This window comes from Corapipo altera, unplaced genomic scaffold (genome assembly GCF_003945725.1).
Source record: "Corapipo altera isolate COAL_440 unplaced genomic scaffold, ASM394572v1 64, whole genome shotgun sequence".
NCBI classification, from domain to species: domain Eukaryota; kingdom Metazoa; phylum Chordata; class Aves; order Passeriformes; family Pipridae; genus Corapipo; species Corapipo altera.
In genome coordinates this window covers 10546826-10562828 of record NW_020884893.1, presented here as the reverse complement: position 1 = coordinate 10562828, position 16003 = coordinate 10546826, and the positions used below count along the sequence as shown (strand labels likewise).

General features: G+C 54.0%; 1 protein-coding gene across 3 annotated transcripts in view; it reads left to right on the top strand.

Moving 5' to 3' along the window:
- The window catches only part of CDH22 (cadherin 22), a 77158-nt gene that overhangs the window by 20254 nt on the left and 40901 nt on the right, over positions 1 to 16003 (top strand). For 2 of the 3 annotated variants that reach the window (XM_027646110.1, XM_027646111.1), the window contains exons 2-3: positions 3682 to 4633; positions 8574 to 8868. In XM_027646110.1, coding sequence (XP_027501911.1) covers positions 4409 to 4633; positions 8574 to 8868 — 520 coding nt within the window. In that variant the 5' untranslated portion in view covers positions 3682 to 4408. Of the gene's footprint in view, positions 1 to 3681; positions 4634 to 8573; positions 8869 to 12215; positions 12370 to 16003 lie in introns of those variants that run through there. The other variant, XM_027646112.1, reaches the window with a different exon arrangement.

The following is a 16003-nucleotide window of genomic DNA, read 5'->3' as shown; positions in this document are numbered from 1 at the left end:
CATGCTGCCACGTGGGTGCATGTGTGCTGCTGCTTGCTGGGACCCTGCAGGCTGGGCTGGCTGCAGCAGCAGCTCCCACCAGTTATTTATGGCCCCACTGCTCACGTGTGGCAGAGAGAAGTGGCACTTCCAGCTGTTGGTAAGAGATCTTCAATAACACGGGGAAATAAATTTAGTGCTTATCTTGGTTCCTGTGCACAAGACTTTCTGTGGTGCCTTGATTCCTGCTGCTGCAAGGGCACGAGCAGGACTTGGGGGTCTTGGCTTCACAGCCTCTGAAAGGGGTCTGTGATGTGATAGCTGGAAAAAGGGTGTGCACACTGAGAAGAGACATGGCCCTGACCGCAACTGTGACCTGAACCTCTGACAGAAGAGACACAGGCTGAGAATTTATGGGTGGAGAAGGGTCTGGTCTGTGGCAATGAGCCTGGCTACAGGTGTGTTTCTGGATCAGTGTTTTGAGGTGGCTCTGGGTGTGGGGGGCTGGAGGTCACCATAGGTTGTGTAGATGGGCTTTGCAGCCTGGGACCTGGACGAGGCAGATGAGGTTACACCACCCCCACCTCTGCCCATGGGAAGAGCACACAAGCAGCTCAGCTGAGTGTAGCTGAACTTTGGACCCATGAGAGAGCCACCAGCAAACCACATTAGCAGTAAGAGGAGAAATCAGTTAAATATAAAAAGCAGCATAATAGCTGAGACTCTAAACAGAAGGTTGTGGTTCCCACAGCAACGCAGCCCAGCCCATGGGTGCTCAGCAGGACTCTCCTCTCTGTGGCAGGAGCTGCTCTGTGGAGTGTTCAGATGCAACAGGGCTGAACAAGTTGCCTTGGGAACTGGGGGCCAGCTTGTCCGCCAGCCAGGGAGCAACTCGGCTCCAGTGGAGCTCACCCACTGCAGCATCTTCTGCCCTCACTTCCTCTTTTCTGCCTGGCCTTAGTACGTGCATTTAAATTGTTGCTTTTACTGTTTTATTGATACATTTTAGGATTGTGCTGCAGCTCTGGTCAGCTGACATGGAAGGCACAGTACCCCTTTCTGAACAAGGAGCAGGGCCATCCCTGTGTGCACAGGGCTGTCTGCAATGCATGGCTCAGGTAGTCCTGTCGTGGAGGAAATCAGCTGCCACTCAGGTGTGAAATGGTGTGATGAGGAGAACGAAGGTGGCTCCTGCTGCATCAGGGAGCCAGGGTTGGTGCTGCCTGCCAGCTGTGTGCCCTGAGCACTGTGTGCTGCAGGCAGTGGGGAATGTGCTGCTTTCGTGCCAGCTCGGTCGGGGCCCCTGGATGCTGATGTTACTCGTGGTGCCAGGACTTGCACCATTGGACTGGCTTTCTTTCAGCCTCCCTGCGTGTTCAGAAGGCCTTTGGTGCTCCAGAACTGCTCCTTGGCAGCCTCACTGCTGCCTTGTCAGGCTTCTGGCAGGGCTTTATAAACCAGTGTGGATGGATGGCAAGGAGAAGGTACTGGGTGGACAGAGTGGCTGGTGGCTGCCTCTCCCTAAGGCTCTGCTGATGTATTTGTCCTGAGAAATGGACTCCTTTTTAAGTTCTTTTTCTGGCAGTTGCATTTACTAGGTACAATTCATTTGTACTCAGACTTTGGATGCGTCTGGAGGTGTTGTCTGCAAAAATACTGCAGAGTGGCGGGGCAGAGATGCTGAATGTGTTCTTCCCACACTTACTGTTTGCCTTGGGTGCTGACCTGAAACTCTTGCTCTGGCAGAGCTTGTGCTGTTCAGTTTATTGACAGCTCTTGCTGTCTTACTCCAAAATAACCACAGATCTCCCAGATGTGAGAATTTGGAGAGATGCTGTTTGTGACAGTGGTGCACTGTATCTTGGTGTATGTATCTTCTGTGTAAACATGATAAAGCACATTTGCACGTGTGCTGCTGTTGTGTTTTGTTCTGAAGCCTGTTGTGAGTCAGGCATCAGCTCCATTGCTCCAGAGCAGGGACCCTTGTCTCTGTGAAGTTACTTTACCCTGTGAGTCTTCTAACAGTGGGAAGAGATGACTCAGTCCACCACCCACTTACAAGTCACCTCATTTCCCTAAGTCTCTGATATTAAATACTCTGGTGTTTGATAGGGCTCCTCACCAAATTGACAAGTGTAGCTCATTCTTGGGGAGCAGGAGCAGGAAGAGTTTCTGCCTGGGGAGGCCTGGCTGCAGGAGACAGTCGTGGCATTGCCAACAACCTTACCTGGCTGGTGCAGAAATGTCTTAATAACAAATGGGCTGGCAGGGAGAAGGGGTGGGGAGGAATGTTAGTGCTTCTGTGCCATGATTGCTAACATAAAAACACACTGGAGACCCTGTGTTCCTTGGAGCATGAAGCGCACAGGGCTGGCACATGTGACAGCTGATGTGCATGTGTGAGTGGAATATAGCATGTGTACATGGAGAGGAAATGTGTGTGCACCCAGATGAGGCACAAATACAGACAAAAGAGTGTCAGTGTGTGTGAGTTATCTTAGCTGTGCATGGGCTGGAATGTGTGTGAGCCCTTTGGGTGAATAGATCTGTGCACGTTGTGTGAACCTGTGAACCATGAACAGGCAGTGCAGAACAATGCCCAGCACTGGTGCCTCATGGTTCTCAGTGAAGTGTTAGTCCAGACAAGTGAATGCAGAAATGGCAATTGGGAAATGGCCCTTTGGTGCAGTCACACAGGGGAATGGCAAATGTGGGTAAGAGCTGGGGAAATACTTGGGAGCTGTCCCTGCTCTGGACTGCTGGGGCTGTTTAGATTCATGGGGGGGGTCTGTGAAGAGCACAGTCCAATTCCCTTTCTACGGGGAGTAGACAGACATCTAGTCCAGGAACATCTCCCTCTCTGGTTATCCTCTTTCCCCCTCCTATTTAGAGTAACAGCTGACAGTAGATTAATTCTGCAGACTGGTGCATGTTTCATGAGTAGCTCAGGCTGTGGCTGGTATCGCAGAGCTCTGGTGGAAGCTCAGGATGTTGGTGCAGGGAGAGATGGGTGCTGCATCCCCATCTCCTGATCAGGTCTCTTCTCCCCAGGTGCTCACTGGATGTACTGTACTCTGGGCCAAAGGCCTCATGTCTCAATCCTTAGTGCCCTGCAGGTGCCTTCAAACTTACCCTGGAGCCCTTTTTAAACTGTTACCTTTAAAGTCAGCCAGGTGGTGAGTTCTTGAGCAGATGCTTTTCTCCCGCCCATGGCTGCAGAAGTGAGAGGACAGCAAAGCTTCTGCAAGGAAGGCTCTCAGGAGCAGCTGGACAGCCTGCCCTTCTCATGGTCAGGTGCTGGCATCCCCCAGTGTGAGCCTTGTCTGCGAGGGCAGGACTGGTGTGGTCTGGTCCTGCACAGGCAACAGCAGCTGTGCAGTGCTGGGGGTGCTCCTGCACATCTCCTGACAGTGTGGGCAGCAGTGACCCCCTCCAGGCACAGACCCTGCTCCCCTCAGCAGCCAGGGCTGTGTGGTGAGGGGGTACCCTTGTCAGCAGGGTCCTTGGTCTCTGAGTCCTTGCTGGAGTAGATGTCCACAGTGCTGAGAGCTCTGCAGCTCTGGCAGGACCTGTGGGTCTGGGCTCTGCTATGGGGCACCTGGGGCAAGGCAGGGTGGGGATGCTGACCAAGGCTGCAGGAGCAGCACGGGGGGACATGAGGCCCTGCTTTCACACTGGCACTGACACCTTGGCCTTTTCCAGGCTCCTGGAGACGCTGTTGGCCACCCTGCACCTCCCTGCATGAGCCAGCGAGGATGGAAGTGACCGGGATCAGCTGGGCAAAGGACCCTTCACCGGGTGCTGGGGTGTCGTGCCCCTGAAGATGGGAGTTACAAATGGCCTCCTTGTGAACTGCACGTGTGGCACAGGCGCCTGCACTACCAGACCCCTCGCACAGTAACCCAAGGCTGCCCCGGGACAGGCGGGCGTTGGCCACAGCAGCTCATCCTGTTAACTCCACCGTGAAAACACACGCAGAACAGCTTTCCTTCGCCTCCCGTGAATGAGGGCTGCGGGTGCCCGTGCCCCGCGCGCTGCTGCGGCGTCCCCTGCCCGCCGCGGGGGTGGGCAGCAGGCTGAGCATCCCCCGCTCCCCAACGAGACCAGCACGGAGCCGCGCAGCTCTGCCCCTGGGGACAAATGCCAGCTGCCAGACTCTTCTCTGGAGACCCAGGAGCAGCCCGTGAGGCACCAGCACTGACTGCTCCCACGCTGGCAGCGGGCAGTCCCGGACGCCTCTCCTCACAGATGTGACTCGTGGTGGGACAGGAGTGCTCCAGCTGCCGGGCGCGGCATGCAGCAGGGATGGGGATGCTCTGCACTGACCGGGCAGCCTCACGCTGCTAGTGTGGACTTCCCTCCTTCTCTTCCCGAAAGGATGCTGGCTGCCTGTCCAACAGCTCCTGCTCATGCATCCTCCTAGAGTGCAATGGCGAAGGGTCTGCAGGGCTTCTCGTGGACCATGCTGCTGCTGTTCTGTGCCATCCAGGAGCTGGGGTCCTGGGCCGTGCACACGGCGGTGGAGGGCCCTGGCCTAGGGCAGCCAGGGGACCCTGCGCTGCTGGCCGGAGGGCGAGTGAAGCGGGGCTGGGTCTGGAATCAGTTCTTCGTGGTGGAGGAGTACACAGGCACGGAGCCGCTGTATGTGGGGAAGGTAAGCCAGCCCAGTGTCTCCATGGGGCTGAGAGAGACAGTGGCAGAGCAGACATGCTGGCAGTGCAGGGGAGAGAGGGGGACCTATGTGAAGGGTGCTCACAGGGGCTTTGGATGTCACAGGGGCTCTGTGGACTGGGATGGCAGGAGCCCGGTCCCTGCTGGGGGTGGGGAGGTTAATGTGCTCCCAGAGACTATGATAGGAGCACTCCAGAATTCATGTCTGTGTTCTTACAGTCGTGTGCTGGGTTCCTGTGGTGTTGGGGGTGGGTGCAAGGAGCCCCATCTCTTTGGGAGCTGCTGGCAGGTGACAGTGCCTTGCTGGGCAGAACTGGGTCTGTTGGTGGGAGCTTGTCACTTCACTGGTGTGTGACCTCCTGTGGAGGCTGGGCATGAACCTTTGCTCCTTTCACCCCTCGTGTCCTGAGGCTAAAAGAGCACTTCAGCTTGGGGTTGCTGGGCTTCAACATTTCCTGGGAGCTGTGGAGAAGCTGCCCTTGTCTCCCACGCATTGGGAAGATGTGTTATTTGTATACTGGTGAAGGCAGTGCTGGCTGCTGGGACCAGTCGGAGGAGCACACTGCAGTCCAGCTGGAGCTGGGGCTGTGGGCTCACCCCAAAGTTCCCAAGAGCTTGTACAGCAGGGCTGCCTGATGGCCTCGGCCGTCTGGGCATGAGTCTGGAGAAGGTTTGAAAATGGGTTTCCTGGCCAGGGGCCAACTGGGATTTCAGTGGTGATTTGTGTCCGTTTCAGCAGACGCTCCAAGCCGCGCTCCCGCCGCCCTCGGAGCAGGCACAGCTAATTCCTGGCTCCCCTGGGAGCAGCGGAGGCACCGGGCCCTGTCAGAGGCCTGGCACTGCCTCGGCTCCGAATGAATTGAGAGCTACAACTTACCCATTTTGCAGCCTCTGTCCACACCACCCACCCCATCACCTGCCCCGCTCAGAACAAGTCAGCACTGAGATCACTCCCTGTGGATTCTGCTCCCCAGGGCTGAAAGCCACCAGGGCCAGGCTTCTCCAGGGGCTGGGAAAAGATTTGGTGCCCTCCTGGGGTGGTCCCTAGCAGTGTGACAGCCCTCCTGACACAGCCCGTGGATCTGGAGCCTTCCTGCACAGGGGGGACCCTGCAGGGTAGCAGGGGCTTGCCCTCTGTGGATGCCTCTCACACACCTACATGTGCTTTCCAAAGGGCCGATACCATTTCCATAAAATCTGGGTTCTCTCGCTAATCCTTCTTCTGAACTGTAATTTCCCCTGAGGCTGCTGTCAGTTTGATGTGGATTTCTTTGGGTTTTTTTAAATAGAATTATGGGGTCAGCACTAGTTACAAACTTCTGCGTGTGGACAGATCTATTTTAGATAGAGGAGAGGATTAAAGGGAAAAAAGCAGATTTAATTAAGTTGCTAATATTTAAAGAAAATTGATGAACTTGGGCTTTATGAGTTGGAGCAAACAGAGTGCGCCGTTATTACGGGCTAGTTTTTATTTGATTTTCTTTCTTTTCTAGCCCTGGAGTCATTTTTTATTTGTGTATCTGTGCTTTCTGTTTAATTGCGTTTAATAAGGAATGTGCACCTCTGTTCACATTTAATTTTGATTTAATTATTAGTATGTAATTAATGGCTTCGTAAAAATCCTGGTTGTAGTCTTTTAGGACAAGGAAACTATTTTCCTGTTCAACAAACAGGACAGATCAGCCTTTTGTCTGCCCTCTGGACGCCCTGGTGCTGTGGGCACTGTTGTCCTTGGCTGGGCAAGGGGGGTCCCTCTCCTCCCAGGGCACAGTGCTGCTGGCATCCCCAGCCAGCAGTTCTGTGCCAGGGCTGTGTGACTTGGCTCTCCTGCCATGCCCAGGGGTGATGGGATCCCTGAGGCAGCCTGGGAACATGGTGCTCCCCAAGCCTGCCCGCTGTAGCAGCGAGGCCAGGAGGAGAGAACATCCCTGGGATGTGCTCTGGGCCCGTGGCATCTCCCCTCGGGTGCCTGTAGTCTGGAATCTGGCCCTCCCCCATTAGTTGTTGTTTAGCCAAGCAGCACAGATTTAGCTCTTTTAATCTTCCCTTGTAAATCAATCTCTGCAGCCCTCTGAGCCCAGGCTCCATTTTTCTTCCTAGCATTCCGGTTTGCAGGGATGCTGGTGTCTGCTCCGAGCAGTCAGTGATGAGCAAATATGTGAAGAGGTTGTGCTGAGAACTCAGTGTGATGCTGGGAAGAGGTGCTGGGTGCTTTATCTCTGCCCTAATTATTAATCATGAGCCTGGTGTTCAGCAGAAAAATGCAGTTTCTTGCGCTCTGCAGACCAGGTGCTCCTTCTTCGTTTTGAAAAGCTCGTGGAGCAGTGGGAACTGGGGAGAGGATAACAAAGTGAAAAGAGAGGGCAGCAAGCTCTCCAGCAGCCAGCAGAGAGGTCTGGGACTTGGTGGCCAAGGTGGGATGACCCTCCCCACAGTCCAGGGCAGGATACTCCAGGTGGCCAGGGTGGGACTGACCCACCCCTTAGGCACATCCCAAGTGGCACTGAGCCACCACGATGGTCCCAGGCACTGCTGGGCTCACAGCCCTGTTTGTGAGCTGAGTGAAGGTCTCTTTCCAGGCAAACCTTGGGAAATGTGTCACCATGGGCAGTAATTTGTGAGTGTTCTGCAAAATGCATTGAATTGTCAAACGCGTGGGTCCCTCACTCATGAAATAAATACATAAACTGTATCTAACAAGACAAATATAATGAAGGCATCGTAAAAAAGAGGCAGCTCTGGTATAAATTCTTCCTGGTAGAGCTGTATATCTGAAAGGTGGGTTATAGAACTGCAGTTTGGAAGATTGAATGGCCCATAAACATTTTCATATTTCATTAGCCGATTAATGGACGGCTTTTTTCTTTTTTTGGAGGGGGCAACATGACTTTGCTGATTCTAGGCAGAAATTGTAGGAAACAAATGAAAGCAGCTGATGAAACCTTTCTGGGGGCCTGTCCCGTTATGGATTGTCCCAATTAATGCCTGTGCTGCTCTCTGTCAAGATGCATTCTGCCTGTCCAGTTACTGTTAATAGATTTCTCATAAGTGGCTGGATTGTAAAAACCTCATAACTCAGTTTAATGCCACCAATAAAATTATCTCTGGACGTCTGGCCTGGATTCCAGTCAGCTCCTGGTCCATGGGGAACTGCTGTTTACCCTTTCTGTTCCTTATTTCAAACACTGTCTTAATTAGAAAATGAAGCAGAGACTGGCTGCAAAAGCATCTTTGGCAGGGTCTGGTTTTAGTCCTGAACAAATATGAGCCTGATGCGTCACACCCTCTGCAGGTTTTGCCCAGGTGGGGCTCTGGGTGTGATGTTGGGATGTTGTGAGCCCCTGTTACCTTGCCATGTAAACCCAGCCCAGGAGTGTAGTGAGTGTGTGAGCTCTTAGGCAGGGAGTTGCCTGCCCAGATTATGGAGGGTGGCTGTGGCTGGGGCAGAGGGGCAGATGGGGATGGATTTTGGGCAGCTGGATGTGTAAGGGGGGGTGAATGCTGATGATGAGGTACCTGTGCAGCTTGGGAGAGGTGATCCCACACTACCAGAGTCCTGGGTCCTTGGCCATAGGGAAATCTCTTTCTTTGGAGTGCAGTTGAGTTGTCCTTTGCTTTTCCCTCATCTCCTAAGCCCTTGTTGGTGGGGTTTGTCCCTTGGTGTGTGGTGTGGGTGGGCACTGGCAGGATTTCTGCTCTGCAGAGCAGAGTAGGCAAGACAGAAGTTCCAGTTTATTGGGTCTTCCTTCATGCACAGGAGTTGTCTGGTGGTGCTCTCTGCCACTCTCCCAGTGGGAGAGAGGGGAATCACCTGGGCACTTTGAGTACCTTGTGCAGGGGTTCCAGGCCCTTGCAGTCTTGGCTGGAGCTGGGCACAAGCATGGCCCCAGCCTGCTCCCACCCTCTCCCTCTTTCTCTGGCAGATCCACTCGGACTCGGATGAGGGAGATGGCTCCATCAAGTACACCATCTCCGGGGAGGGCGCAGGGACCATCTTCCTCATCGACGAGATCACAGGTGACATCCACGCCACCGAGCGCCTGGACCGGGAGCAGAAAACCTTCTACACGCTGAGGGCTCAGGCCCGCGACCGGCAGACGGATCAGCTGCTGGAGCCCGAGTCAGAGTTCATCATCAAGGTGCAGGACATCAACGACAGCGAGCCACGCTTCCTGGAGGGGCCCTACATCGGCAGCGTGGCTGAGCTCTCCCCCATCGGTAGGTCTCCCGGGTGGGAGGACATGGGTTGGGAAACCTCCACCTCTCTCCTGTCAAAAAAACCTCGAGCCTTCTGTACCCCGTGAAACCACCTGCAAATCCCGGGGATTCCGGTGCTAGGGAGCCAAAAGGGAAAAAAATAAATAAGGTGGCTTAAGAAAAACAAGTGGATAAATCCTCTGAGCTGATTGCCAGCCTGTGTCTGAGCGCTCAGTCTCAGCCCTAAGCCGTGCTCTGGGGACGGGTCGTGGCGGTGCCAGCTGCCCGCTGTGCACTGACTCTGGCTTTGCACAGCCCCCTCGCTCCTAAATGCTGGGAGGTTGGACTAAGCCCTTGCATGCCAAGGAGCTCATGTCTACCTGTGGTTCAGATTAGCCTGTGTGGTGCTTTTTCCCCTCCTCAGGCCATCCTCTGTGTGCTGTGCTGCCCAGCCGTCATCCCTTATGTGTCCCCATGCAGCAGTGCCAGACCCCTCTCAGCTGGATCCATCCCTCCTCTGATGGGCCAGGATTTGTTGGCTGAGATTGAGGAATTCATGTCCCTGTAACAGAAGTGTGGCTCCCCTCTGTTACCATTAGCTGCCCATCCCCTTGGCACCAGGCCCCTTTTAGGTGATCAGCCTCACTGAAGCACTGAGGGCCAGGCTGGGGTGTGTATCATGGGGCTGCAGGAGTCCATCCCCCCAGGATGGCCGAGCAGGACAGTCACTTTTGTGCTCACCCAGGTGTCAGGAGGGGTGCAGGGAGGTGATGTGTGAGCTGCAGTGCTTCTGGCCTTGCTCCTGTGCTGGCTTGGTGCTGGATTCCCATGCTGCTGAGCACAGCTGGAGTCCAGGAGAGTGGCTGGTGCTGCAGTGCCCATGCTGTTCCCAGTCCATGCCAGGCTCTCTGATACCCCCACTGACAAGCCTGAGCTCGTAGCAGGCTGTGTGTGTCGGCAGGAGCTCTAAATCACTGTTCCCAAAGGCTGCATCCAAGTAGAAGACAGCCTGTGAAAAACTAACATCGAAGATAAGGCGGGTCCCCAACAGTGTCAGAAAGGAATGAGTTGGCACAGGAGACAGGAATGGTGCCAGGACTGTGGTGGGAACCCCGGGGCAGCTGAGCTGCACCAGGGCTTGACAGGTCAGGTCAGGTGAGCTGCCAGATCCTGTTGTGCTGCTGCAGGAAGGTCTGGCTGCAGAGACCTCCTGGAAGCAGAGCTCAGGGGATGGTGCTCGGGTCCGCACTGCCTCAGGACAGAGCTCTGTCTCTCCGTGGTTAATATGCAGCATATTGTAAAGCTGGTGCGTGGCCTCCAGCAGGTACAGATGTACAGGAATTGCCTGCACCAGAGGAGCTGCTGCTGCCTGGATTCTGTTGATGTATGGAGAACAAGCTCTCCTGAGGCATCCCAAGCTCTCCTTCCTCTTCCCGTTACCTGCACACAGAATGACCCCTTGAACTGCAGCCATGTGCTCCTGGAGAAATGAAAGACAGCATGTGGGCACCAAAGCAGGAGGCATCCAGTTCCCAAAGAGAATAAAGAAATTAAATTAATCTAATTTGCTTGAACAACATTTTAAAAAGCAAGGAATTCTCAACTCTGAGCATTAGACAAGGATCCCAGTTCTTTGAAAATCACTAACAATTATGGAGCCGCCTGATCAGACTGATGTGAACAAGACATATCAAAGGAGACAGTTTCTATGCGAAATTGGAGATCAGAGGGAGAAAGAAACACGGTTTCACAACATGAAAGGAGGCGATTCCTGCAAATTAAAATACTCGGAAGTTAAAAGTAAAGAGAAGTGCTGTGAACGGCGTGGGCTGTGCTTCCAAGCTGTGTGCTTGGAGAGGGGAGCTGAAGCCAAGAGCCTGTTCTGCTTTCCGGGCTGTCTGCCTGTGACAGCCTCAAAGCCTTGTGCAGCCTGGCCATCCTGGGGAGCACATGGGCTCCTCCGGAGCAGCCTCCCCCTGGAGATGGCCCAGGGAGAGCCTCACACATCACCCTCACGTGGTGCTGCTGCACAGTGTGAGTGCAGAGCCGGAGGGTACCCACATGCTGCTGCTGCTGCTGCTGCAAGTCCCCAGCTCCCTCCCGCTTATCCCTCGGCTTACCCAGGAACAGGCAGCATGAAGGACAAGATGGACACATCCTGTGAAAGCATAAACAGGCAAACCTGACACAGAGCTTTTCTGCTCAACCCTCTGAGGTTCAGCAGCTGGGAGGGAGATGGGGCCGGTCATGGACCTGGGGTGTGAAGTTCAGCTCCAGATGCTGTAGGAAGGTGCTGAGGATGCAGGACATGGGAAGCTGCCTGGGCTGGGGAGGTGAAGTTCAGGGTGTTCTTATGGGAAATGCCCTGCCAGGCCCTTCTTGTGTGGGAGTGCTCCTTTTGTGGCATCAAGTCTGGGTGCAGCTGTGATCCTGGCTTTGTTGTGGTTGGCATTGGTAGCGATAACTCTACGCTGGGCAGATCATCTTCCCTAGACCTGTGGGGTATTTTCACAAGAGTAAATGGGGAGTGTGCCCTGGTGCCTTCCTGAGTGTGGATGGAGGTGATCCCAGCTTGGTGCTGGCCAAGCAGAGGTAGGAGGGCTGGAGAGCTTGGGTTTGCTATTAGTGTATCAACATCAAAGCCTGGGGACCCGCAGGAAAACATACCTGCTCTCAGCTCCATTTGGGTTCAGCTGTGCTCTGCTGGGGAAAGGGACACCCCAGGAGCAGGGCTGCTCTCCAGCTTGTTTGTAAAGAGCTTCTCATTCCCTGTCTTGCTACTCTGACAGCCTTTGCTCTGCAGCCCAGCCTGAAAAGTGAAGGGTGACCTCTTCTTTCTCCTCTCATGCTCCTGCATTCCCAGACCTCGCTGGGGTTTGTGCTTGGGTGGTTTTTGTTCCCACTCCAGGCTGCTCTCAGACGCACTCTCCGTTCCCTGCCAGAAGCAGAGTCCTCACTCCCAGAGGTGGGTGCCTTCCTGGGGCATGAAGAGGAATAAACCAAATACAGTCAGATCCGCTCTGTGACAGCAGGAGCAGATCAAAGGACATTATTTGCATAATGAAGGAGTACTAATTGGGAGGGAAAGTCATTTGATTTCCTAGTGTCTAAGAGGGAATAACAAATGAGAGAACTGCACAAACTCTCAGAGTAACTGGGAGTAACAGGGGGCACAGCTGCCCCTTGCTCTGTGCTGGGGCCAGTACAGTGTGTTTTGGTAGACAGCATATCTGCTGCTTGAGACTAAGTCAGGGTGGACTAAAGGCCTCTTTGTTCCAGGATCTTGCCTTGACAGTGGTCAGAGTGCACACTTAGGGAGGAGGAACAGCACACACAGAATGTGTGATGCTCCTCTTGATACTCTCCCAGCCAGCATCTGGTTTCAGCTTGGGAACTTCTTCAGTTGTGGTTGTTTTCTGTCCTGAACTTGTCCAGACTCACTGTTAAACTCTGCAAAGGGAAAAGAAAAGGGATTGCTGTTACTGGTGGACCAAAAGTGGCAGATGCAGGATGGTTGGGAAGGTAAGACCAGAGTTTGGGATTTGTAAAGGGCAGAGGTGGTGCCTGGAGACAACCCCAGCCCATGAGCCAGGCTGGAGAAGTCAGTGTTTTCTACACACTGAGCTCCTTCGGGTGGAAGAAGCACATCCAGAATGGAAGCTGACCCAACAGCTTTGCTTGGGCTCCCTTGGCATGGCAGGACCAGCTGCAAAAACAGGCTGCAATTGGTTTTTCTCTAGAAACCTTTTCTGGCCTGGGGCACCAGGAGGAGTGGCTGCAGTAGCAGGGCCCAGAGCCAGTGTGGGATGCTGTTGGGATGCAGAGGAGGCAGTTGGACCTGGGGCTGGCAGGGAAGACAGCCAGGGCTGTGGTGGGGTGGACAGGTCCCTGCTCAGCCCCCCAGGGGAGCAGGGCTGGAGGGAATGCACTGGGGTCACTCAGGCTGAGGAAGGCAGGGGCCAGTGGTGCTGCCTGGGAGCATTTTTGCTGACTCCCCCCATGCCTGCTGCTGGGGAGCAGTCTGTCTGCAGGAGGGGGCTTGAGCTGCAAACCCTGTTTACACCTCCACTGCTGCCCTGTCACCTCAGGTTTGCTGGCCAAGAGCTTCCAGACTGCTCTGTGCTGGCACCTGAGGCTCAGCCTCTGTGGATACCCCAGTGTGGATCAATCTAAAACGTATGAGTTGAGCAGAATCCAGACCTACAGCTGCAGAAAGTAGGATGGGACCCAGCCAACAGCCTTGGAACTGCAGGAGCTTCACCTTGTTACAGGAGATGCTAAAATTAGCTGTATTTTGGGCTCCTTTCCTGAGCTCCCTGGGGTCTGCTTAACAGCTGTCTGCTGCACTCAGGCGTGAGCCCAAATCCAGCACACGGTGCCTCCTGCAAGACAGCTCTGTTGGTTGCACAGGGTGGGTGTTGAAGCCCAGAGCTCACTTCTGGGCTGTTTGGGGAGCATGCAGAGCCTGGAGTGAGGGGCATGCCAGGAAATGCACATCCTTTCATCAGAACATCTCTCTTCCCTTGGTGTATTTTGCTCTCATTTCTCTGTGTAGCACCATGTCCAGATTAGAGACGATTTGGCTGTACAGACAGAAACTTGGGGTCAAGCCCTGACTCTAGCACAAAGCTGGCTGAATGCAGAAGTGATTATTGTGAAAAGAAATTGTTTAATCTCCAGGCTGGAAGCAGAGAAAAACACTTTGTTTACCATAGAGCCAGAACACTTGCAGGCAGTCTGATTTTTTTTTTCCCCCCCCTTGATAGAAAGTGCTTAAAACAGTTGTGTGCATCTGGAATCTGCTGGGACAGCAAGTGTCTGGGAGCTGGGGCTTGCACTGTCTCTTGGTCCTTAGTGAGATAAGTCCTTCCCCATCTGCTCTGAGTCGTGGGGCAGACACTGGATGCTCTGCCCTGTCCCTCTGAGCTCCTCATCCAGTCTGCATGTGCACAGCCCCTCAGGGAAGATGAGCCCCTTCATGAAATGCTTTCATTTGCTCCCCAAGGCACCACGTTTACCTGCTTGGTGCCAGAGCTGGGGTGTCTTGTGCTGTGGGTTTCTCTGGTTGGACACCCCAACAGATATTTCACAGTAGCACATTTGAGTGTTTGCACCCCTGCCAGGTTAGTGCCCTCGGGCTTGTCCTGCGGGGTGTGAAGGCTGTGCAGTGAATCTCCTCTGGGTCTGGCTTTCTACCAAGTCAGAATGTTCACGAGATTGCAAGAAACTCACTTCTGCTCCAGTAATTTTTAAGCTTCTCTAGTTCATTTTCTTCCCTGATGTCCTGCCTGCATGTTTCTGGGGTGCCTCAGCCGCTGCAGGTTTTTGGGGCCAGCAAAAGCTGTAAATGGCATTCTTTATAAAATCCCACCTGCCTCCTGCCCCACAGCACCCAGGCCCCTGGGATGGGAGTGCTGCACACTGGCATCAGCCCAGGGCACGTGGGTTTGCATGACACAGCACTCCTTGCAGGGTTCCTGATGTTCTGCAGAGGTGAAATGCCCAAGTGCTGTCCTGGAGCTGGTCAGATCCACACAGAAAGGGCTCTCAGCACAGCTGGAGAGTGTCCTTGGGCTTTGCCTGAGCTGGAGATGCTGGCTGGACCCCAGCGCTGGGTCTAGAGAGCATCTGGAGACTCCTGGCTCCACCACGGAAGGGTGTCTATGGCTGTGAGGAGGGAGAGTCGATTTTAGCAAGTGTTGGCTTTTCCTGCTGCTCATTTGCCTCTTTGCTGGCCCAGAGCCCAGCTGTACTTCTGTCCCTGGGGAAGTGACAGGTCCCAGTGGCTTGCTTGTGGATTCAGTGCAGGGCCTCTCTGCTTGTGGATGTGTTTGAAGTTTGCCTGTCAACATTTCTTTTGGCTAAATGTGTTTGGAGTGAGTGGCATAGCAAATGGGCTGGAGCTATTAGCCTTCTGCATGCAGGGTCGCTGAAAACAGCCCCAGAGGCTCCAGGTCCTGTGGGAAGGTGGTGATGGATGCTAGGAGAGGTGTGCATTGGTATTCCAAAGGTGTCCTGCAGAGCCCAGGACTTGTGGATTCCTGTCCATCCCAGAGAGGGATCCTCTGGATCTGTGGGGTGAGCTGGCCAGGGGAGGAGCCAACATCTTATCTCATTTTACATGTCTAATTATCTCTCTGGATACGAGCTCAGGCTTCTTGGTTATGGGAAGAGGGTGATACAGCACATGATGGATGTTTCGATTTTATTTAGCGTATCATTTATGGCTAAGGCACATGCCAGAAAACTAAATAAAAGCTGTACATGCTGTACTTGCTGTGGGCAGTGCTATGCTTGGAGAGCAGGGACTAATATTGAAGCATGGTGGGAGCCAGGGAAGGCTTGTCTCTGTGGGAAGGAGGGGACCACGGTCAGCTGGAATTCAAGACCAGTGCTCTTCACATGGAGAGTGGGAGGGAGGGGTGGAAAAGGGGTAAGTGGGGTTTAAGAGAGGAGGCTGGAAAGATGAACTCATAGGTCCTAATACCCAGTAGGTGACCTTGAGCAGGATGCATTACACCTTCACAGACCACAAGTCAAGGCACAAAATGGGGTCAGTGTTCCCTACCTGCCTGCTGTTGCTCATTTGTTAATAAGATGTTGTGAGGGCAGGTGGGAAAGGGCAGACCCTTCATCACCTCCAGGGTTTCTGGCTGCTGTCCAAGGGCAGTGTGCCCCATCCTGCTGCCTCTGAGTGAAGGTGCCTTGCTGCAGTGTCCCTTAGGCTGCTTGGTTCCCCTTGCCCCAGAGTAAAAAGCTCTGGGGACTCATGCCTGAGACCTGGAACTGAATCTGCTGCCCTATTGCTCCAGTTCTTGGGAGTGCCCAGCAGCTGTGGGCCAGGAGCCTCCTGTGCTGGCACAGGCAGACTTGAGAGCAGCAGCTCACCTGACCAGTCCAGGGCATGGCTTAGAATGGAGACACAAACTCTGCTGTGGGTGGGCACAGATCCTGCCCCCTCTTCAGACCCTGGCACTGCTGCAGTTTTGCAGTTCAGGTGAATCTTGGAACACAGGAAGTACAGCTGTGCCTGGCAGGGATGAATTAGGACGTGAATTATCCAGCTGAGTGAATGCACCTTGTGAGAAGCAGCGTGTGATGCAGAGCCTGGCACAAACTTTTAGTGGACAGCCCACCTCTAATGATCCCTGTGCTG